Raw genomic sequence first — 22263 nt, forward strand, 5'->3', positions numbered from 1 at the left:
ATTTCTGAACTTCGTCAGTGTGGAGTCCAGAAAGAGCAGATGAGGTTATTCGAGTGGTATCATGATATTCCTTTTCGCATCGTCACAAGCACGCTCACTTGAAACCCCGCGGTTGGCGGTTTCGCCAACAAGTCGAACATGGCAGGGGACACAAGAATGATGGCACTCTTGCAAGGGATGGGTTCGTGATTAGCTTTTGTCGCCCGTGTTTCGAGGATCTCCTCTGCGAACCCGGACTCTGCTCTGACAGGCATTGAAGCAGAATTCAAACTACTACCAGCGCTGTGGTAACTGGAGCAGACTTTGTTGACTGATTCATTAGTACCACGCCAAGAATGGAAAATTCGTGGTTTTCGTCCAGCTGGCGAAAGCTTATCAGCGCAAGGAGGCACCGGAATGCTACCTCAATAAGCTTCCTCGGCATACTATACTACTTAACGGTGGTACCCTCGATAAATTCGCCACGCCTTTCACGAGCTGTTAGGTCTAGATCTTCTTATGCTGGTGGGCCGACTAGACTTCTAACTTCTCGGAATGTGGCTTTGGGCCTGGAAGACTTTGATCTCCACTTGCGAGGATCCCGGGAGATAAACTCACGCCTATCGGAGACCTGTCACTACGTTTTTGAAGAAGTCGGGCCAATTCCATTGATATATGATATCAATGTTCAGTCAAGAGCTGAGCTGACTGAAAAGCACGGTCGAGACCTTTATCATCGCTTTCCCGACTGCACGTATTCGTGGATCTCTAGGGATTTCTTCAGGGATCGCCTAATCAAAAATCATCCAGTTTGGTCCATGAATCCCTCCTATACTTGAAGTTCTTCCACGCCCCGTGGTACTGCGAAACAAGAGTGCTACTGTCACTTGGTGCTGTCTTGCCACTACGGGTCTAGCCACTCGAAAAGCTTGTTTGATGCAATGGAACCAGGCGGTGTGTCCTTGGAATGTGGTATCTGGTCCCGATTTGGCTGAGAATCAAGCATGGGGAGGCTCAGATACCTGACTCGCCCAGCTGACGAGATTGGAGATATTCGGGATCTCCCGTGGCGTCGATGATATGACACGGGCCGACTGCTAGCTGATGACATGTTGTCAATTCCAAGTGATAGAATCCACTTGTCTCCTCTGCCACCTCGCATTGTTGCTTAGTTAAGGCCTCAACCCAGGGCAATCTTGGCCGGACTCTGCCCTATGACGAACCGTTCTCCTTTACCCTGGTTTCGTACGATGCTGGGTAAATGACTCGATCTGGGGGCTGACCGCGTGAATTTCCGGGCTGGAATAGCTCGTGCCGAGCGACTTGCCGTGGCGCCGTCCTCTCCCATTCCGCGATAACGGCGAAGGGATGAATTCCAATGGCTTCGAGCTTCGAGACCTTTCCGGGCAGTGCACGCTTCCCACGAGGTGATTACTGCCGAGATAAGGCCCATCCAACTGATGGAAATCGCCCGAGCAAGCATTCAAAGGGACATTGAAGATGGAGGTGAATTGATGCAAAGTCGTCGGTTCAATGGGAGGGCTCACGCCAAAGGCTGGACAGGGGGGGGGGAGTGGCTGAGTCGCAGGGGCGCTGTCTTTCCTCCAGGTTTTGCGGCGGTCGATCTCCCGCGTCCCGAAGGTTTTCGGCGATTCTCTGAAATCTTCTAATCTTCTCACCACGCTTAGTTCACGCATTTCACCGAAAATACCGTTCTCCCTTACTGATGGCGTTGTTCCAAGTTTCCGCGTCTTTAAAAGCAGGCCCGGTCTCCGTCCACATCCTTATATTATCTGTAAAGCAACTGCATATGGATTGATCCTGTGAACCTTCCTCCATTGTTCCCTTCAAGCCATTCCAATGACGGTTGTAGCGCAGAAAGAACCCTACTTCGGGCTCAAGGGCAAATGGCTCACCTTCTGGATTACGGTATGCGGTGTTGTCGGTCGCACTGCGCGCATGGGCTGATACACGTTTAGGTTGCTTGCGCAACAGACATGACCTTGTTCGGTTATGATCAAGGTTTATTCAGTATGGTTCTATCCATGCTCTCTTGTATCCATAGGGACTAACCTTGTCGTTAGGCGGGGTTGTGATTACCAAAGACTTCCTGGATGTTCTTGACCTCGCTGGCCCAACCAAAACCAAGACACCCTCTACGGTCACAGCTATTTACGACATAGGCTGTTTCCTGGGTGCTATATTTGCTTTCACCATCGGGGAGCACATTGGTCGAAAAAGGGCCATTCTGCTGGGAACAACCATCATGGCTATCGGAACGATTTTGCAAGCGTCCGCCTTTGACCTAACCCAGATGTTCGTTGGCCGTGTTGTATCTGGGTAAGTTCTATTCCCCTTGAATATACTTCCACGTACTGATCGGTGAAAAGTATCGGCAACGGCATGAATACCGCAACTGCCCCGGTCTGGCAAACAGGTTCGTCCAATGGCTCCGTCAAGTGTCAGAGACTGGATGCTAATGTCTACCAGAAACATCAAAATTGGAAAACCGTGGCAAACTGGTGACTTTTGAAATGATGATGAACATCGGTGGCTACCTGATTGTCTGCTGGATCAATTATGGACTGGGTTTCATCGGAGGTCCAATTGCCTGGCGTCTGCCCATTGCTCTTCAGGCTGTCTTCTTGATCATTCTTTACTGCACAGTTCCATGGCTTCCAGAGTCCCCTCGGTGAGCTAAACCGAGATTCTCATTACCATTCGGAAACTAACAATCTTACAGTTGGCTTCTTGCTCATGGCAAAGACGACGAAGCAATCCAGGTCATTGCCTGCCTCGAGGACAAGCCCCTGCATGACCCCCATGTCATCGCCCAGTGTAACGAGATCGAATTCACCCTGGCCTATGAGCATAAAAATGCTATCCGCTGGCGCGACTTGTTCAAGGAAAACGAGAATGATACCAAGACCCTCCGCCGTCTGCTCTTGGGTGCTGGTACTCAGTTCATGCAGCAGATGGGAGGTATCAATATCATGTCTTACTACCTCCCCACGGTGTTAGAGACATCGGTTGGTCTTGATAGCCACATGGCGAGTCTTTTGACCGCGTGTGATGCGATCTCGTACATGGTCTTTGCGGGTTTCGCGGTGTTGCTAGTCGAGCGGATCGGTCGCCGTGGCCTGATGCTTATATCGACTCTTGGACAGTGTCTTTGCTTCTTGATGATCACGATCTTGTTGAAATATGCTCAGACTGCTCCGGACGGTGTGGTTTACGGCAAGGCGTCTGTGGTATTCTTCTTTCTGGTCAGTCTTCTCGACAACCGTTCAGACGGGACTCGTTGCATGTTGCTAACTCCCGAAAAACAGTACATGGGCTCCTTTGGTATTGGAATGCTAGGAGTTCCTTGGTTGTACCCGACAGAAATCAACTCCTTGCCCATGAGAACCAAGGGTGCTGCCGTGGCCACCGCGACGGATTGGTGAGAAGAATCGTAGCGCTCATGATGTTTACCAGCTCTTCTAACGGCTTCTAGGCTCACCAATTTCATCATTGTCCAGATCACCCCCATCGGTATTCAGAATATTGGTTGGAAATTCTGTGAGTGTAGTCAATCCGCGAGTGCTAGAACCACACTAACAGATCCCAGGGATCGTGTGGATCATTACCAACGCGGCCTTCCTCCCCATTCTATACTTCTTTTATCCCGAGACAGGTCAGTCCTTTTTTTTTTTTGACATACTGACAAGTTCCTTCGCTTACATATTCCCTACAGCCAATCGAAGTCTGGAAGATATCGATATGTACTACCGGCAAAACCCGCCGCTCATCGTCACCGGAGATCCCGACGCGATTTCCAGGGGCCGTCCCCAGAAGTACATTGATCACGAAGATGCAGAAGTTCAGAAAACGGCTGCTGGCAAGGCGTTCGTGGAGCGAGTGTCCGCGGAGTATCTTGAATGGACTGTAAAGAAATAATGTGAAGAGGATTCACATGGCCTGTCCGAGCTGGATATGCGCATAGACTCGGAGTCTTGCCTGAACACATATATGTATCTTGTCTGGGAGAGCACACGACTCACAAACGTTTGCCCTTCAATTTGAGGATTGAGTTCATAAACAGCATATTATAGATTAGCTAATTCAAATTCGGGTATAAAGATTGCAAGAATGAATGTGATATAAAGTCCAAACCTGGAGATTCACTCGACGTGTAGTACAAGGACACGAACACAGGCCTGATAATCTCGGAGAAGGACACCACTGTGTGCTAGTCAAGTACTAGTCCGAGCCGTATCCGAGGACCAAATTTTAGAGAATTTCATACTTTAGGTAGACAGTACTACACACTAATACTGGCTTCGGAGTGGTTCCATGACGGAAAATCTGCAACTTCCAACGTCGGCACGACACGGCGGTCACCACCTTCCAAGTCCAAGTTGGACGAGAAAGCCATGCCACTGGCACTTGTGCTAGAGAATGATCATACTGGAATCCCAGTCCAAGTCCCTACGTCCCAATGCTAGCACTACGCCTCTCATCAACCTAAAAATCATGAGTCGACAGAGCTTCAGTCCGGAGGAAAAAAAACAGACGTAGGCTCGACTCCCTGTACTCAAGGTCTCGAGGTTCCCACCGACTTGCAACGAACCCGTGTTTTGCGGATGCAAAGGCCACCATATTCCCACCTCCCCTTCATGACCGCACACCCTAGCAAAAACATGCACAACGTACAGAACCACAGAAACCAATGGAAGAAAAAGATGGATATTTTTTATTTTCATTCATCGCAATGCACCTGGCTTCAGAAACGTTGATCTGAAAAAGTATCGGAAATCCCCCATTTCATCTCAGGAGTCCGTTAATACACACGCGCCGTTAAACCGCCATTGCAACATGAACCAAACCCCCTCGTCGAATCCCTTAAGCCTTGTTCTTGACGGCCTCGCGACCCTTGCCGATGCGGGCGAGGATCTCCTCACGGTCCTTGTCGAGCTTGAGCTTGGTGATGACCACCTTGGAGGCGGCGATGGGGAGGGGAACGGACTGGCCGTTGGTCTTCTCGCGGACGACACGCTCGACGTAGATGGCCCACTTCAGACGGTAGACGCTGGTGACCTTGCCCTCACGGCCTATATCGTTAGATTAGCGGGCTGTTTCTTTCAAGCGTTGTTTTCCTTCTTCGCCAGATGACGGTAGTTTGTCTGGGTCGTGGTAACTGGTTGGGGTTGGTCCTCACCCTTCTGGCTTCCTCGTACAATGGTAACCTCGTCGTCTTTGCGGACAGGGATGGAGCGGACCTGTAAATTTTGTGCGTTAGTTCGCTTCCTCTGCAGAGACCCTTGTTGATTCTTTTCTTTTTTCCCTCCCCCCTCTCTTCGATTTGTTTCTCGGTTGCTGTGCAGGCCCGGGCTGGGCTGGACTTCGATCGCAAATTGAAGAATCGGGATTCGGGCTCAGGGTTGGGATTTTCGACATACACCGTACTGGGCACGCAGCTCCTTCGACAAGGGTGCGCTCATGATCACGCGGCGCTCGCTGGAGGGAGCAGAGAAGTGAGCCTTACGGCTCTTGCTGCGAGACGACGCCAGGGCTAGAACAGATTCGAGTTAGAAAAAAAAAAAAGATCGGACAGGCAGCGGAATGGGCACGGTAGACGGCGACAAGGAAAGGGACGCACCTTGGTTGCGAACAGCCATCTTGATGAGCGTCCTTGAGGGTATCGTGGATGGGACGGGTTTGTCGTTGGTCGGGGAGAGGAATCTTTCGAGATGTTCCCCGTATGAGAATATTGCTGTGGGTTGTGCGGCACGTGATTGAAGAGCCCTGGGACATGCAACTTCATTGGCCCAGAAAGCGGAAAGCGCGACCCACTTCGTCTAAGTCTCGGTTACTCAGCATCTCCATCTTCGAGGCTTGTTGCATCTTTCAGGCATATCGGATAGAAGCAGAGAAGTGCTGGATCATCGCTAGCTTTCTGTCAGATGATTGTAGGCGTACTGCTGATGCATAACAGCCTTCGGTCGATTGGACTCGGAGTGCGCCGTGGTCTATGATGGGAAAAGAACGAGGGCAACAACCCTTGTACAGTCGATGTTTTGTCGCGTATCGACCCAGCCCCGTTCCGAAGGTACTGACGAGTGAAGATGCGCTATTAGTCTAACTTAGCGAGCAATCAACTGCATATTAAGCTTGGAGAGGTTGAATATACCAATGGAGATGAAGTGGTCGAGGAATAACGAATGCCTGGGTACTCAGGCATCAAAGGAATCATGCATAACTAGTTAACTAGCAAAAATTTCGGGTCCGGCTTAGCGTAACCTGATTCTAACCCAGGCGCTCCAGGAAAATTGGAGTCAGGCTCGAGGATTATCGAGATTTTCAATGACTGCCATCACGCGACCTGGTACAGTTGCTGAAAATCTTTACAATACCAGGAATTCAAAGATCCAGTCATTGGGACGGATTTGTGCTGTTCCTGTAACAGTCCCGGACCCGTGGACCAAGTTCTGTCGCTTACATAGTTATCCCAAAAACGCTGCCCGCCAGCATGCAAGCGGCTCATGCAAGCGACGCTAAATCAAGGCAATGGACTGTGAAACTTGCCGCCGGGCCGAGTTGGATATTCATACCTGAATACATTTGACCGTACGGCACTAAGAATAGCGGAGCAGAGTCTGCGTTCCATGGCTGCGGTAAAGCTACATCCTGCTTTAGTCACTTTAAGGCCCGATCATGTCTCAGTCTTGACGCGTAGCTCACAGATCTGGAGGTCTTTGTGTAATACTGGTACAGAGCTAGCATTAGCTGGAATCGATTGCTCCGCATTCGCATTCGCATACGCCATCCCTGCTTTCATATAGTCATGCAGCAGTCTAGAGCTTCCAAGGTTACCGGTTTGATTCCACTTGCGGGGCAGCGACCCAGATCAAGCCTTGAGCAAGACTAGTAAGCATTTCTGCGACAGTAGATGTCTCTGTGGTTTTGAATTGATTATATAGTGCGCTCTGGTTTTCATTGGCATACTATTACTGCCTGTTCTGTCCACGGGCAATGCCCTTCCGGCTCTCCTTGAACGCATTCAAAATCTTTTTCATTCCAAGTTCTTTTTGATTCAAGATGTCTTCCAGTCTACGACTGCTAAGGCCACATATCAATTGATGTTCCGCACCCCACAATCGTCAGTCCACTCTATTAATTTCCCTCAATCATCAACTGAGCAAGGTAGCTACTTTTACCAGACGCCAAATTGCGTTAAGGCCAAGATGTATTGTACGATGGCCTATGCCCTGTAGCAGTTCATCTGAATTCTCTTGATGGAGCGATATACGGAGTCCTCCTCATGCTGATTTCACCAGCAGCTCGTTACTAAGGATGCATACTAGTGGCTACCTTCAAGTTGACACTGGCGCCTTGCTAGCCAAGGAAGAAAAACAATACTTGATGACAACCTGCATGTAAACAGTAAAACCCTGTTCAAAATGTGCCCCGGAGCTTTCCTTCGGTCGGAGAGATCTCCCAGTCGTGTACTAAGACTTTAACTTGTCACGGTGTAGGGATGCCTTTTATGCAGGGCGGGGAGCTATTTATATAGATCGCGGGCCCCGAGGACCGAGCACCAAGCAAGGCGACTCGGAGCAAGCTACTGTAAAAGGGGATGAGAAAACAAGAAAACCAGTCTGATACATCTCAAGACCGTTCCCCGTTTGGAATGCGCAGTCAATTCTCAAACATGAACGGGTTCCCCAACCAATTCAGAACAGCGGGGAACATTCTCAAACAACACGCCAATTACCTCGACGATGCAACGTAATGCCCGTCCCCCATCATACAATAAACTTAAGCGAAAATGATGGGACGGCAAGCACAGACACCTAGCCCCGTGGCCTCCCTTTGGCCACATCGCAGAAGTGGAGCGACGACAGATCACAAACGCTGATCCGGCGATCCCCAGCTTAGACCCGGAGAGTCCATGCACCTGCATGCCACTAGTGGGAGCCGTTATAGCATAATCCCATCATTCCGCACAGCAGGGGGAAGGGGGGGTAAAAGGGGGGAAAGCGCCAAGGGCTGCTTCGAGTCAGAACCGGCTGCTGCGATGGCGGGAGGACACTCGCCCTGCCCCCTCCTATTGCACGTTACGGCCACGTTTGGCGATGGCCCTGCGGTTCCGAATCACCCGCTTCCGAGTAATCCCCGCCCAATACTAGTAAAAACTCCCGGTTCTAGGCTCCAGGGTAAGCCTAACGGCTTGCGATGTCCAGGTGTGCGCCGCCTGGCCCGCTGGGACAACCGGCGTTATGCCGAACAGCTTCGTGTTGGGCCTAGTCGCTTTTGTTTAGGCTGAGGCGTTCGATGACGCACGGTGGTCCACTGAGGAGCCCAACCGCCCAGCGGCGCATGTGGCGTGATTAGCGTTATCAATTTGGATTGTCCCGACGCAAGGCTGCGCAAATGAAAGCCAATCCATTTGGGCACGGCTATTGACCCGATCTTTCCCACGGATGCTCAACTTAGGTACAGTTATGCAGGATGAGTAGAGAGGAGTCGATTTAGGGCACTTTCGCCTACGGCGCACTGCATAAGTAAGGTGACGCAAAAGTCAAAATTCAATTCCCAAACACCAAGCTATGCGCATCCAGAGTAAGTACAGAAATGGGACCCAGAGCTCGCCATTAGCTGGGTCCCCCATCAAAGCATATGTAACAGGTCATAGTAACAGGATCAAGTATTTGCGCAGCCCAACCTGGGAGATATTATGGCAAGCAAATAGGAAGCGGCCGGGGGGAAACGCGAGATATAAACCACCTAGGTGGAGTAAACAAGAACGCCACCAGAATCCAAGCAAATCAGTGCAAAAATAATGATGATGAGAAAGGGGAAAAACAGACATGCAAAACCAGAACACCTCTCCAGTCCAAGCGATCGCATGGTTGTGTATGGGTATAAGGAATGTGTGATCGTCGCTGTAACACCGATCAGACCGAGTGATTGGGGGCGCTCGGGTCTCTAACTCTCGGCTTTTTGTGTTTTGGGTCCAAAGGAATCGACACGGGTCGATCCCTCCGCTCGTAATTTATGCCGCAGACTCCTGGTCCTAGCACAAAAACCCACAATTGTCGTCTCTGTAGATCATCGGACAGACTGTCCAATTTAGATGAAATTGGGCTGCGTGCGCTCCTCTTCCATATGGTTCGACGAGCTGATCAGATTGGGCGTCGAGATGCTTTGGGTCTGAGGCTGGTTGCCCTTGGAGCGGCCGAAGATCGACAGGCGTCGAGAAAGGCGGCGGCTCAGGCCACGCTGGGGCCCGGCCCAGGAGTCGATGGAGATGATGGACATGGCGCGGGACGAGCGCGGAGGCGCGCTAGCAGTGGAGGGCCGATTGAGCCCGTCGAATATCAGGGTCGAGCGGCGGCGGAGTTTGGCGGCGGCGCTCTCGGGATCCGCGAGGTTGAAGGACATGTCTTCCTTGATGTCGCCGAGGGCGTGCGAGACGCGGTGGAAGAGCTTGGGCTTCTCTATGATCGAGGGTTCGCGCTGTTCAAAGCCGTACATTTGCACAGGGGTGGGCGCGCCGTCGTCTAAGGGCGAGGCATAAAACCGAGGATATTTGGGTGGCATCGGATTACGGCGGACTGGTTGGGAACCGCTCTGGGAGCCGAGCGAAGTAGTTGAGGATGGATGAGGATGAATATAGGGGAGATGGGGATCCGACGATGAGACACTGGAGGAGTATGAGCTGTTGGCGGAGGAGAACATCGTGAGATGGAGCCGGCGATAGTGGCAGCTGGGGGTGGTGTAGTAGTGTAGAGCAAGGGCAGCAGGGGGATCCGAAGGGGAAAAGGTTTTATGCAAATAGACAAATAGGAAAAAAAAATCCAAGAAAGAGAGGATCCCGGAAACTAATAATTGATGGCGTGAGAAAAATGAAAAGGCGCCATTCGTGAATAGCGCTGCAATCCCAAAAGAGACTAAGCATGAACTAAAAGTGGATCAGAGACATTCACCACTTTAGTTTTCCAAGCTACGAGGCACCGGGCCGTGTAACATGTAGATGACTGTAATTTTATGTTTCCAAGTTTCCCACTATTTCCCCCCCTCTCTCCCTGATCTTCTGTTGCATGTTCCAAGGCTGATTTTCGCACTCCATCAAATATAGAGACCAAATTCAAGAGTGACTGTGATTGCCATAAATCTTAGTAAATATCGGAGGATGTGAGCTTTACGAACGGTAACTTTTATTTCGAATTTTTTCTTTCTTCCCACCCCCTCCTTAGCTTCCCCAGTGAACGTCCGAGCGGGTGTGGCTCCGTATCAGATCATCCAATGCTCGAAGTGTACAATGTCTTAAAACTGACACATCAAGGTGTCAAGGTGCATTAAGGTCCCGTGCTGTACAGAATCGCAGCAATAAAGCCAATAAGAGGCGCCACACTAGCTGCCATAGCCGCCGAAGGATCTATAGAAAGAACGAAAGAACGACGCAGAATCTCAAAGATCAACTGCGCCATCTGCCGACGCGTTCTCCTCCGAGGGGACAGAAACACGGGACCAGTGGGTGTCCAAGGATGGTCCCACCGGGATCTTGTGCCGCTGCAACGCGATTGGCCTAGCGGGGGGGGGGGGGAGAAAAATACCCAGCAATGGAGAGTAGGAGAATCACACCTCAGGGGAGAAGCCTTGGCCATTTGGAATTCATAAATGCAGAGGTAAAAAAAAAAACAGGAAATAAAACTAGGCTCGGTGCTCAACGATGTGCACTGATTGAATGACCGATCTCTTTTTTCGAGGTGGCGGGCAGAGCAAGGGAGAACTCCAATGTTTGCGGGTTCCCTCCAAGGCTACTCGGTGGAGAACCTAAGATGGGGGCGAACGCCTGGCAAACCACAGCAAGACATTTCGCAGACACGAGGAAAGACGAGGGGCTCTGAATCGAGAGAGGCCGCCCCCCCCCTAAGCTGTAACGGGGTAATATTACACTTTATCCACTCCCCGCAGAAAGGATCTTCGTATTTCCGACTCGGCAAAAAAAAACAAAAAAAAGCAAAAAAAAGCAAAAAAAAAAGAAACGAAGTCCGGTCCATCTCGCAGAGATGGGGTCATGCAGGAAGTCCGAGATGCGCAGAGGTTATCGGAGAATTTTACGGGTGAAAGCGAGTAAGCCGTGATCTCAATTTCTCATTCTCGCTGAAATCAGCAGATCTACATGACAAAGCGCAGATTGACGTCTGCCGATGCGAAGTCAGCCGCGGAATCCTCGTGGTGTCGTGACACCGGCAGATCAACTTACCAAGGGGATGACTGCAGCTCAGCTGCGGCTTTTGCGAGTACTTGCCCTCCAGCTCCGCTCGAATCGAGTTCAGGAGCTGTAGGTAGCTCTGGTGGGGCCATTGCTTGAGCGATTTGATGAAGGCCCAACTCAGCGCACCACGCGCTTGTCCGTCTTGGAAGGTATCCGCGCTGATCGGAGTTAGATTGGATGGAAATTCCAGGAGCCACTTACTACACCTCTCTGGCTCCACCGAATTGAGAAGGGGAAAACCACTTACGATGTTTGTGTATCCTTGGACCCTGAGAACATCACCACATCGGCAGGGAGGTCTTGGTCCGCAAGGTACGCTCACGTGCCTCGCCGCCATTGGTTGCCTTTTTGAAGAAATTGATGGCGGTGGATGCAATCCCGGAGAAGTCATTTTGACTGTACGAGGTGAGAACGCTAAACAAATCCTGCGCCGCCTCCTTGGCTAGGTTGGGTTCTTTCAACACGCCCTGGGTGGAGTAGATATATGGCAGATCTAAAGCAGTCCCCGAGTGGCACGAGTCGTATATCGCCGTTAACCGGACGCCTGCCTTTAAGGGTCGCACCATAATGGCGTGCATGTCATCATCTACGATATGGCCGGCTGTGCGGTAGTCCAACGGGTAAATCACATCATCGTATCCGTCCTCTTCATCGCCGTCTAAGTCGGGCGTGCGGCCTCCGTGTCCTGAGAAGTGAATAAACAGCGAGTCATTGGGCTCGGCCCCCTGGACCAGCCAATGCATCGCGCGCAGGATGTTGGCTTTGGTCGGCTGGCTCAGCGGGTTGGGCTGGTCATCAGTGAGAATCACCATATCCTCTCTACGGTATTGGAAGCGCTCGGTCAAGAATGTTGACATATTGGCGACATCATTGATGCACCCTTTCAGGGCATTTGGTTGACCGATGTAGTTGATGCCTATTAGTAAGGCCTTCCGCCGTCCGGTACAGGTCGAGTACTGAAACCGATAATTCGATGGCGCGCCTGGCCCGAAGTGTTGAGACTCTTGAGGCGGGCGCGGAGGTAGATTAGGCGAGCTAGGCCTCGGGCTCGCCGGAACACCTAAGATGGAATTAAAATAGAGTCGACACCAGGTTAGTTAGTCCAGTCTTACCGCCATAAGGAGTCAAATGTTGCGATGGGGGTCGAGGGGGCTGAGGCGGAGGCGATTGGCCGTAGGACGGGGATGGCGGTGGGCGCCCATAAGGCTGAGGTGAGGGAGCGCCATAGGGTTGTGGTGGAGGGCCACCATATGGCTGTGGAGGAGGGCCGCCATATGGCTGTGGAGAAGGGGCGTGAACATATGGGCGAGGAGGTTGAGGTGGTGGCTGTGGAGATGGAAATTCTCCTGGGACCGAGTATGGTTGATTTCCTCCATACGGTGGTCCTTGGTAGGGCTGAGGCGGGGGCGGAGATTGCCAATGAGGAGGGGGAGGTTGATATTCCCAAGGCTGCCCCTGCCCCGGTGGTGGTCCAGGCGGAGGATAATAGGACATCGGGTAGATCTGCTAAAACCCGAGACGCGATGCAGACGCAACCCACGAACGCGAGCAAGTAAGAAGGCGAGAAAGTTCGAATGGAAGCACCGGAAGGAAGTGAACTTTTAGAGAAGAAGTCTTTTTTTCTTTGGCGGGGTCTAGAAATACAGGGCTGGCTGACTGGTGGGTCACGTTGATCTTCGAATAGAAACAAACAAGAGAGAATCTTCAAGAACCGTGGACAACCTCCGGCAGAAACCAAACCTTACGGAGTACTTAAACAGCGCAACATCCAACTGACCAACGTCAGAAGCTCCACTGAGGCATATCAGACCCATAGGGCTGACAGGCAACAACGTTTGGTCCCGGTCACGTGGATTTGTTGCTTCTGCAGGAGAGGGTCGGCACGTGCCACCAGTTATGAACACTGGTGCACTGCACTGGTGAGTCATGAATTTTATGTTGGGGTTGGGTTTCCTGGCCAGGCCCTTCCCAGAATGAGGCCCAGGCGTCAACAGAGCCGCTGACGTCCAGAAGGGCGGGCTACATTCCACCTGGGGGCAACCCTGTGGAACCCATGATCTGTTATTCTAAGCAGCCCGTGGCATCCTTTTCGGAACAGAAAGGAAAGCCTAAGCGATGGTGGCTTGCTTCCTTGGATTATGAGCCGCATTGGCCCCAAGGTGACAAATAGTTGAGTCCCCCGTACTGCGTACACAGAAGAGGGGTACGTCTCGTGTCGTCCAGAAGATGCGGGGTGGACTATCGTCACATCTCGGGGAGTACTGAACTTGGATACGCGCTCTGATCAATGAGTAGTGTAGAAGAGGAGTATAGTTTTGAAATTGATAGATAACACTAGCCTCATCCGCTGAAACCGGTAACCTGGGCTCGTGTCGTGTGTCGCATGGCTGACCCACTTATAAAGGCGATCGACGTCTAAAAATTTGCGCCTAGGGGAGAAAAGAGCCTCATCTCTGCCGCTTCACCCAAGAGCAAAAACCGTGTACCGTAACCGCAAATAGCGAGGGGCTGCCGATCGAAACCTCGGAACATGTACGTACGCCCCAGCCTAATCGGACCCCGCTAGGGGGGAAAGGGTAATCCTGGGGGGGGAGGATTTGAAAAGGCAAGGCTAGGGACGATCATGACTGCAAGACGGGGATGACAGGACCCGCCCAATCAGCATCCATGTTTCACCGACTAGAAATGACCGGTTAGCGTGACGCGATGGAATTCTGCAGCGTAAACACCGACGCAGAGCCTCAAGGTTTCTCACCGGGACCAATAACCAACTCCCAGGATTATTGCGTGTCAACCAACTGCATTCTCAGATCGGCGTGGACCCTTCCACGACGGAGTGGCGAAGCTCGGTCTTCTAATTTGGGAAACCCATCGCCTTCTTTACGCGCGGGATAATCGTGAAATTGTTGAGGCTCAAACTGACCCGTGCTTTTCTTTTTTTTAAACCGAACCCGTCTAACTCTTCCAAGGCTTCATACCTGCTCAATTTCCTTCACATTGCCTCTTTGACTCTTCTTTCAAGAATATCTTCTACCAAACATGCCTGCCACTTGTTAATATTCTTGAGTCGCATTAAGACTTCCTCCAGCCATGCCAGCGGCCCGGGGGCTGGCCACCCTCCCCTTTGATATCTTCTATGAAATTGCAACCTTGCTGGATGACCGCGACTATGTCAATCTCAGCAGAACTAGCCGACACCTTCATGAAACCATGAAGAGTGACCTGCTGGCAAAAAAACCACTGGAGGTAGGCGTGACAAGTTCCTCGGGTAGCTTTACACCGCTTGGGGTTTAGGCCAAGGCTGACTCGAAGCTTCCCAGAGCGCCTTACTGTTCACCCGAGAGGGGCAGTCTGCCTTGACCGCTCAGACCGGCTATCGCAGTGCGGTTGGGCATCGCTTCGATATCCACGAGGCAGTCGCCACTGCGGCTCCTTATTCGGCCTGTGCTCCAGCCTACGGTACAGGTTTTCTCTATAACCAGGGGTTCCTTTGCTACCACGTCGGCCACGAGCTCCGTTTGCTCAACGTGCATTCAGCGGGCCACCAAGAACGTGTCCTTGATCTATACGACATTCTCCCCCGTTTACACGCTGGCCCTGCAGATGGAGATGCATCCGGTCGGGTTGAGCTGCTGCACTTTGCAGATGGAATTGTCGTATTTCGTGTCATGGGTCTCGGGTCCCAGGACGACACTCTACTCGCGATCGATATGACACAGCGTACGCAGATGAAGCGAGGTCGGCGCTTGCTACTCCAGAGAGCTGTGCCGGCATCGGCATCTATATTCGTACGACATAGCCGGTCCTATCTTTGGTATGGCGTCTTTACTGCAGTAGGGGGCTCTAATGGAATCTGGTCTATCTTCGGCGTCGATATCACTTCATCATCCGAGCCAATCCATTTCTCTTTGGACTGGACTGCTGATGGAGACCTCGGCCAGTCATTATGCTTTGAGATTTATAGGGATAACCTTTATGCAGTCTCAACTCTGCCTACTTCGGACAGTAATGAGAGATTTTCCTCCTCCTATCATGACGAAGATGAGAGATTCTCCTCCTTCTACTATTGGTCATGCCATGCACCTCGCAACAGCCGCCGCAAATGGAGTGGACGCCTGTGGCGTCGTGAGCACTGCGAGGGCCCTATTAATGAAATGTGGACGGACCTTTCTATCCGCACGGACGAGAGAACTGGTCGGCTGGTCATCCTTGAATGCCGCCGGGAATGGCCGGATGGGAAAAGTGAGAACCACCGCACCTACTATACTCAGCAACTCCCTTGTCCAAGTACTGCTGATGAATATGACGTTGAGGATATCACTCCGGCGACCGTGGATAAAGACCTAGGCGACTCTACAGCAAGCCATCGCCCGTACAACGAACGACCCTCCAAGCGGCTTCGCCGTCACTACCACCCCGAATATGAACCAAGTTATGGCCAGGCGGAGCGCAAAGAATTCATTTCCGCACGCACAAAATACCGCACGTATCATCTCTCAGCATCGACCTTCGTCGATCTGGTAAACGACCCAGTTCCCCCTACCGCAGGCGTACGGACCCAAGATCGCCTGCGACTTCGAGCTGTCTCACGGAAGCGGAAATGCCCGATCGACGAAGAAGGTATTGATGGGCCAGCTGGCCTTCTCTTCAAACCTACACAGCAGAATCTTGACGGGACCCCAGTCGAGCACTCCGAAGAGCGTTTCATATCTGGCGGCGCGCATATGTGGCCAGCCGAAGATGCGCCTTCAGAATTGACCCGGCTCTTGTGCCCCAGCATGCGCATTACCGGAGTCAATGCTGTTGCAGACGAGCGGTCTCTCATCTATTCGATACAATGTCCTGGACTTCCCGAAGGCCATAAGGTTCTGATCTTGATCAGTTTTGATCCAAAAATCCACTTCTCAACGATGACCCCCTTGGGCGCCTCTAAGTCCCCTCTTCTGCCCAACCAGGTCTTCCCTGTCCAGGTGCCCCGGCCAACTTCGTCGGATGGCTCGATGATACGAGAATCTCAACCACTTTATGAGGCTATTCGCTGGGGTTATTGGCTGCGATGAGGTGGTACCGAGTTCATATTCTGTTCTTATGGTTTAGGTGGCATTGATCATAGCGCAAAAAAAGCCAGTAGGGACGAGCAACATTAATTAAGGAAACGTCGTAATTTTACAGAATGCAGAGCCGCTTACGGGAATAAAATCAAAAATTTCAATTCAGTCTACCGTTTCCGTACGAGGAAATTTGAACAAGGAGAGCACCGACTACTAGACCATTATCGGTCCAAGGTTAGTTCTTCGCCTCCAATCACTGCAATGAACATAGTGTGAGGCTGAATGACCTCAAATATGGTATTCAAGGGGCGAGGAATCATGGCCAAGGCAAATGCACGGTCTTGTGATGTTGAGCCTCATGTGCTGGAATTTGTCGCCAGTGGAGTTCAACAGTGTTGCAACCAGGATCGGAGGCGATCGGAGGCTTATTGTTTAATATCATCACCTGACTTCGAGTCGAATCATTCAGACCTTATCCGCGGACGGTCAGCCTGGATTGTTTCTCCTGCTAGCGCATCCATAACAACGACATCTATGCAAGCGTTTCCTTAATCCTAACGATGGTTTGTGACGCTAATGGCACTGCGATGCACCAGGGATGAATCTGAGAAGCATCTTGTGCTGTAGGAAAATTGAGATTTCACGCGGTCCGCTCTCAGTGTGGTACATCGTGGATTAAACCATTCAGCAATTCCTCAAAGCTACTGCTCATCCCTTGACTGAAAATATCGGCTTTCCACTGTAGCAACATTGCTGGATCCAGCAGATCCGCTTCCGATCCTGTAACAGGCAGAGGAAGATTCTCTTGGCTCTTTTCAACCAACATTGTCATGGTTCGAGCCGCAAGGGCTTCGAAGATGTCCCTATACGGGATAGCAGCCTCATGCCACTGTGCCATGAGCACCAGGGCGATCGTACAGTCCGTGCAAGTGCTGCTCACAACATCGTGGCGGCTTGACTCAGGTACGGCGTTTGAACACCAGAGGCAGTGTATATATGTCAATCCGGCTAGAAAGCAATCACGCAGAGCCCCCCCACGTAGGTGTCGTCCGTTTGTTTACAAGCTGCCGTCGAAGCCCCCGGCAAATATCCTCTGCAGCAGCCATGCACTGTTTGATAATGTCATGCGTGCAATGAAAGGGGTCTGTGAGCTGCCCTCGGTAGAGATTCAATATCGTAAGATTATAGTAGAAATCGTACCAGTAGGAGCTGGTGAACAGACACCGTGGTTCATCTTTTTGCAGTGTCACAAACGGTAGCGAGGCTCGCCACTTCTCGAGCTCGTCTCGAAAGCCAGCCACTCGGGCTTGGTATGTTGGGTGAGAAGGATTGCTTAAAGACAGGTCCGAGTATAGGCTGGCGTGAATTCTCGCCCAAAGCCTACGTAACCGAAAAGTGAAAAGCCCCTTGGTTATGCGCGTGGGTGGGTTATTTGCACCTCGCGCCTGTCCCGTGTTCCCGAGGTCGGTGATGTATTCGTCATCGATATCGGAAGGAAGCTGTAAAGTCGAGTGGGAAGTCAATCAGGAATCATAAATCAAAGAACAGAAAATTTTTGAGGAATCTTACTTCACAGTCCACATCTTCAGAACGCAGACAGAGCGGTCGGCCCAAGACCGTTGCGGCGACGGTGTCAATTGTCCACGCACACCAAAATGCTCGCTTGCGTAGTTCGAAACGTAGAGTCCCAGTAGACAGCCCCAGGACGCTTCCATGTCTGTGGTACCCAAGCTCAATGGCCTGGCGTAATGCTAGACCCGAGAATCTCCTACCAAGGTTAGCTGCCGTTATAAGTAGGGGCGTATTGATGCATACCACACTGACGTCCCAGTGGGCGACCGAAGGGAGTAAATTGCGTAGCACAAGTACGCTTGGACAGTCTCCAGGCATTCAAGTCGCAATACATCCTGGACATGTAGCTCGGCAGAAGCACAGAGTCGCTAGAAGAGTGTCAGGATACATCCAAATGTCAATCATCAAAAGCCGCAGAGCCACGATACCTCTGGTTGAAGTCCTGAGTGGGGCAATATCAATGCCCCAATAGCGTAAACCTAGGTTTTTTTTTTAATTTGTTTGTGTGAGAGTTGTGATAGTGAAGTGCTGGGCTTACCATATAAAGAAAGAACGTGGACTTCGAATCCAAATCCGAAGGGTCAGGGGCTTCCGATAAGAAGAGCTTCGCTTCCCAGCCCCTGAACGTAGGCTCATGAAGAAAGGGGTATTGAGGGTGAATATGTTGGAAATATGCGTCGCTCATTTGCAGACAAGTCCTCGCATCTGGAAACGGACACGCGTATGGAACGGCCGGTTCGGATTGCTGCCCGAGCCCTGAGTCAGGCCGCCTGGGGACTGCTTGAAGAAGAGCCGGGCTGATTATTCTGCAGAAATTCACAGCGGAGGAAGGCCCCAGGTAATGAGGTTCTGCGCCGGCAGCGACATTCAGCATACCCACTTTCGAGACTAAATCATTCATTTCCAGTGATTCCTGCGTTTCGACGGCCGGCGGGAGGGACTGTGAAGCATAGCGAGGCGCATCTTCTGAGGTGGCAGCACCTATCATAAAGTCATAGGGAAGATCCGATAAAGAGAGTTCGTGATGTGAATCCCCATGGCTGGCATCATGATTGCTCTGCCGTTGGAGAATGCCCTCTAGCTGTGCCACCCGGTGCTCTAAAGTCTCAAGATAGTTCCGAGGCTGGTGGCGCTTTGTTGCTGGATCCTCCACCAAGCAAACTAGAATTTCATTAGCATCAGGGAAGTTGGTCCACCATAGATGAAACATGCAAAGCACAAAGTCGGGGAAGCCCTACCGATGCCGAAACGTCGACAATTATTACAAGCAGGGACTTGTTCATCGCACTATGATCCATCAGAGACCTGGTGATTTCACATTAGAATATGCTACTTACTCTGAGTTTTCGGTCCTTGCAGTTTAAACAAGCCAGTATCATCCTCGGGCCATGCCGGTTCCGCTGGGGTGCTCTCTGGAGCGGGCCTTTTGAGTTGGCCAGATTCTGCGACATGTTCAGGTCCAAGAACATATGTTAGCCTTTGATTTCGTGTGTTCAAGATACGCCCAGCAGACTAGGCAGAGTACGGAGAGGCCAAAGGGTCTTGCATTCGTGCGGGGAATATGTCGGGGCACCCAAAGCGGAATCCTGAAGGCATAACTGGGCCATATCGCCTAGCGTTTGCTGTGGGGAACTTTTATCTTCAGGCTTATGGTACGTCTGGCGCTGCTTGAATGTGGTTTAGAAACCATAGCCATGGAGCCTCTTGGCCAACTAGCTCCTATCTTGCAAAAGATAAGCACATCTCCATAATTCAAACCCTTTATCGTGATCGTGCCTCCAAGGCACAGTTTATCGCCCGTTGGAGGCTCGGAGGCTCCCGCAGGACTCACGGTCCCACTACTCTTCGATAACACCGCGTCTGCGCTTCCCATTGGCTCCTCGTATTCTTCCGACCGGCCTTTCGCTCCATAGATTGTATCCTATTCAGAATGCACAGCCGTGGTAGCTTGTTCTCCGCTCATCATAGAGCCGTTTAGTCGGACTTGATGGCTTTGATAAAGAGTGCAACTGGCCCTGGCCAGAGAAGCCTTTTTCTAACTTCTGCCCTGATCGGACGTTTTCAATCTCCAAAATGGCTTTCAAAGAGATATTCACTGATTCAACTATCGCCTTATACGCCAAACAAATACGTGCAGCGCCCCGGCCATTGATCTTCAACAAGAAACTATTGCTTTCGGCACTGTGCTATGCCACCTCATCCCTCCCCGTGGGTAAGTATATCTAGTGATTCAGAAAATTCCCCTTTGGGCACTAGACTGAAGCTTCGAAATAGCTTGGGACCAGTCGTCATCCTCTACCTATACCTGATCTACCTGGATTCCAGGGTCATTTTGGCTTCAGCAATAGCAGTGCAGGCCAGCTGCGCTACTTCGTCTCCATTCCCTTTGCTAGCGCAGGAGTTGGAGCGCTGTTATCATGGTTCCTGAATGACCGCATTGGGCGTCTTTGGTCATGGCGCTTGTATACCGTGATATGGATGATTGGGCAGCTTGTGATGTGCTTCACGCCGACACTGACGGGCTTGTGGGTTGCTCGAGTAATCTGCGGGCTGGGGATTGGCCCTCTCAGTGTGGTGGGCAACATGGCCATAGTGGAAATCGCCCCCACCGAGATCCGAGGACTTCTGTCGGTTTGGTATAGTGTATTTATGGTCATAGCCTCTGTGTGCGCCGTGTTCTCGGTCATGGGCTGCTATATCCATATAGTACCGAGCAGACTGCAGTACCAGGTCGTGTGGTTCTCCCCGTGCGTATTCTTTGCCCTCCTTATCGCTGGTAGTTTTTACGTGTGTGAGTCGCCGCGGTGGCTATGGATGGTCGATCGGCACGATGAAGCCGTGAAAACGCTTGTCGAGATACGTGGGTTGCCAGCTGAACACCCTCGCGTCAAGTTCGAGATCGAGGAGATAAAGATGGCGATTGCGAAAGAGAAACGAGACCACTCGAGCACCTCGTCGCTCTTCATCAGCAATGTCAAGGAGACATTTACCGTCCGCTCCAACTTACGGCGGGTTCAACAAACCTTTGCCTCGTTTGCCCTTGCTCAAATATCAGGGGCCAATTCAATCACCTCCTACTTGATTCCCATCCTTAAATTGCTGGGCCAAGCAGGGGACACAACCCACGGCCTGTTTCTGAGCGGAATGTACAGCACATCGAAAATCTTCTTCACCTTGATAGCCTGTTTCTTCCTCGTTGATTCCATTGGCCGGCGGCGGTGTCTGATGCTGGGGGCATGTCTTCAAATGTGTTCCGACATATACCTGGGCGTCTATCTCAAGTACGAACAGGCCGGATCGACGAGCACCGCTTCCTCCCAGGGTGCATTGGCTTTCATGTTTATTCATGCTCTAGGATATGCTATTGGTAAGAACCCCCCACCTCTAAGGGTTCCTTCAGCTCAGTCTTCTAAGCTTACACATGCAACTAAAAGGTTTATATATGCTACCATACCTCTTCGGCGGCGAGGTCTGGCCAAACAGAATTCGGTCTTTCGGAGGAGCTATTTCCCAGTGCTTCCACTGTATGAGAAATTCCATGACATGTGTGCTATTCCACAGGTGCTAACTATATTCAAAGGGCTCTTTTTCTTTGCCATGCTCTTTGCACTGCCCTCACTATTGGACGCGACTAATAATTGGGGGGCATTTCTCTTCTTCGCGGGCTGTTGCTTCCTAGCTCAAGTCTACGTTTTTTTTATGGTTCCTGAAACCTCGGGGCTGAGTGTTGAGGAGCTCGACGAGGTGTTTGAGGGTCCATGGCTTAGCGCGTACAGATACTCTCGGAAGCGCAACCAGCTGGTCATCGAGGCCGCGGATTTAGAAATTCAGAAGTGAGCTGCCCGCTGTCCTTGCTTGATTCTGTCTCTAACATGGAACTTTCCAATAGTGACAAGATTGTTGGAATGAAATCGGGTGAGAAGTTGGTTGTTTAGTTTTTAGTATTTCAGAAATCGATAGCAGATAGCAGTCGGTAGGAGGAATTTGAATAGTTCATTTCTTACGAAAGGAACAAGTTCCGAATGTCATATTCAGACCGTCACTCATTCCTTAGAGCCTCTAGATGTTTCAGGCCTCTCGTTTCTGGACTAAACAGCTGCCAATTTGAATGGCAAACTGATATTCAAGGCTGTCGACACCTATGTTGATACCCTTAGAATCATGTGACTTTGTGTGTATATGCGAGGGGTAGTAGAAATTGGAAATCCATGAACAGTTCCATGTAAAGATGATCCTAGGAGGCTCATGAGCTGTGGCACTGTTGCTGTCGGAATATTGCCGCCTCTATCTAAGAGGGGCACGCTCATCCGGACGACAGCTATCGGCCGCCGGTTCTCCAAGAACTGCCCGGAAGAATACGAGCGACCAATAGAAAAAGACGCAGAATTGGAGACC

General features: G+C 51.2%; 7 protein-coding genes across 7 annotated transcripts; 3 read left to right on the forward strand and 4 right to left on the reverse strand.

Annotated features, from left to right (window-relative positions):
• Positions 1 to 1839: 1839 nt before the first annotated feature.
• N7468_009456 (uncharacterized protein) lies at positions 1840 to 3918 on the forward strand (the record flags this gene model as incomplete). Its single annotated transcript, XM_058478752.1, has 10 exons — positions 1840 to 1908; positions 1959 to 2010; positions 2064 to 2319; positions 2370 to 2416; positions 2470 to 2671; positions 2723 to 3245; positions 3309 to 3421; positions 3476 to 3540; positions 3590 to 3655; positions 3716 to 3918. 10 exons carry the CDS (start codon positions 1840 to 1842, stop codon positions 3916 to 3918), a joined length of 1596 nt encoding a protein of 531 aa, XP_058327082.1.
• Positions 3919 to 4863: 945 nt separating this feature from the next.
• Positions 4864 to 5639, reverse strand: N7468_009457 (60S ribosomal uL24 domain-containing protein; the record flags this gene model as incomplete). The annotated part of the gene is made up of 4 exons (XM_058478753.1): positions 4864 to 5072; positions 5135 to 5240; positions 5421 to 5533; positions 5621 to 5639. 4 exons carry the CDS (start codon positions 5637 to 5639, stop codon positions 4864 to 4866), a joined length of 447 nt encoding a protein of 148 aa, XP_058327083.1.
• Positions 5640 to 9093: 3454 nt separating this feature from the next.
• Positions 9094 to 9564, reverse strand: N7468_009458 (uncharacterized protein; the record flags this gene model as incomplete). Its single annotated transcript, XM_058478754.1, has 1 exon — positions 9094 to 9564. One exon carries the CDS (start codon positions 9562 to 9564, stop codon positions 9094 to 9096), a length of 471 nt encoding a protein of 156 aa, XP_058327084.1.
• A 1581-nt stretch (positions 9565 to 11145) lies between these two features.
• N7468_009459 (caspase family protein) lies at positions 11146 to 12739 on the reverse strand (the record flags this gene model as incomplete). Its single annotated transcript, XM_058478755.1, has 5 exons — positions 11146 to 11171; positions 11234 to 11403; positions 11493 to 11514; positions 11568 to 12305; positions 12358 to 12739. 5 exons carry the CDS (start codon positions 12737 to 12739, stop codon positions 11146 to 11148), a joined length of 1338 nt encoding a protein of 445 aa, XP_058327085.1.
• Positions 12740 to 14335: 1596 nt separating this feature from the next.
• On the forward strand, positions 14336 to 16305 carry fbx15 (F-box domain protein; the record flags this gene model as incomplete). The annotated part of the gene is made up of 2 exons (XM_058478756.1): positions 14336 to 14491; positions 14566 to 16305. 2 exons carry the CDS (start codon positions 14336 to 14338, stop codon positions 16303 to 16305), a joined length of 1896 nt encoding a protein of 631 aa, XP_058327086.1.
• Positions 16306 to 16951: 646 nt separating this feature from the next.
• Positions 16952 to 19337, reverse strand: N7468_009461 (uncharacterized protein; the record flags this gene model as incomplete). The annotated part of the gene is made up of 7 exons (XM_058478757.1): positions 16952 to 17159; positions 17497 to 17795; positions 17866 to 18064; positions 18112 to 18236; positions 18407 to 19029; positions 19107 to 19155; positions 19206 to 19337. The coding sequence occupies 7 exons, from the start codon at positions 19335 to 19337 to the stop codon at positions 16952 to 16954; spliced, it is 1635 nt and encodes a 544-aa protein (XP_058327087.1).
• A 604-nt stretch (positions 19338 to 19941) lies between these two features.
• Positions 19942 to 21803, forward strand: N7468_009462 (uncharacterized protein; the record flags this gene model as incomplete). Its single annotated transcript, XM_058478758.1, has 5 exons — positions 19942 to 20076; positions 20143 to 21235; positions 21303 to 21392; positions 21449 to 21701; positions 21758 to 21803. 5 exons carry the CDS (start codon positions 19942 to 19944, stop codon positions 21801 to 21803), a joined length of 1617 nt encoding a protein of 538 aa, XP_058327088.1.
• Between the last annotated feature and the right edge of the window lie 460 nt (positions 21804 to 22263).

The sequence above is a fragment of the Penicillium chermesinum genome (assembly GCF_028974085.1).
Source record: "Penicillium chermesinum strain IBT 19713 chromosome Unknown utg000007l:1.0-2695246.0:1.0-2697696.0, whole genome shotgun sequence".
NCBI lineage: Eukaryota > Fungi > Ascomycota > Eurotiomycetes > Eurotiales > Aspergillaceae > Penicillium > Penicillium chermesinum.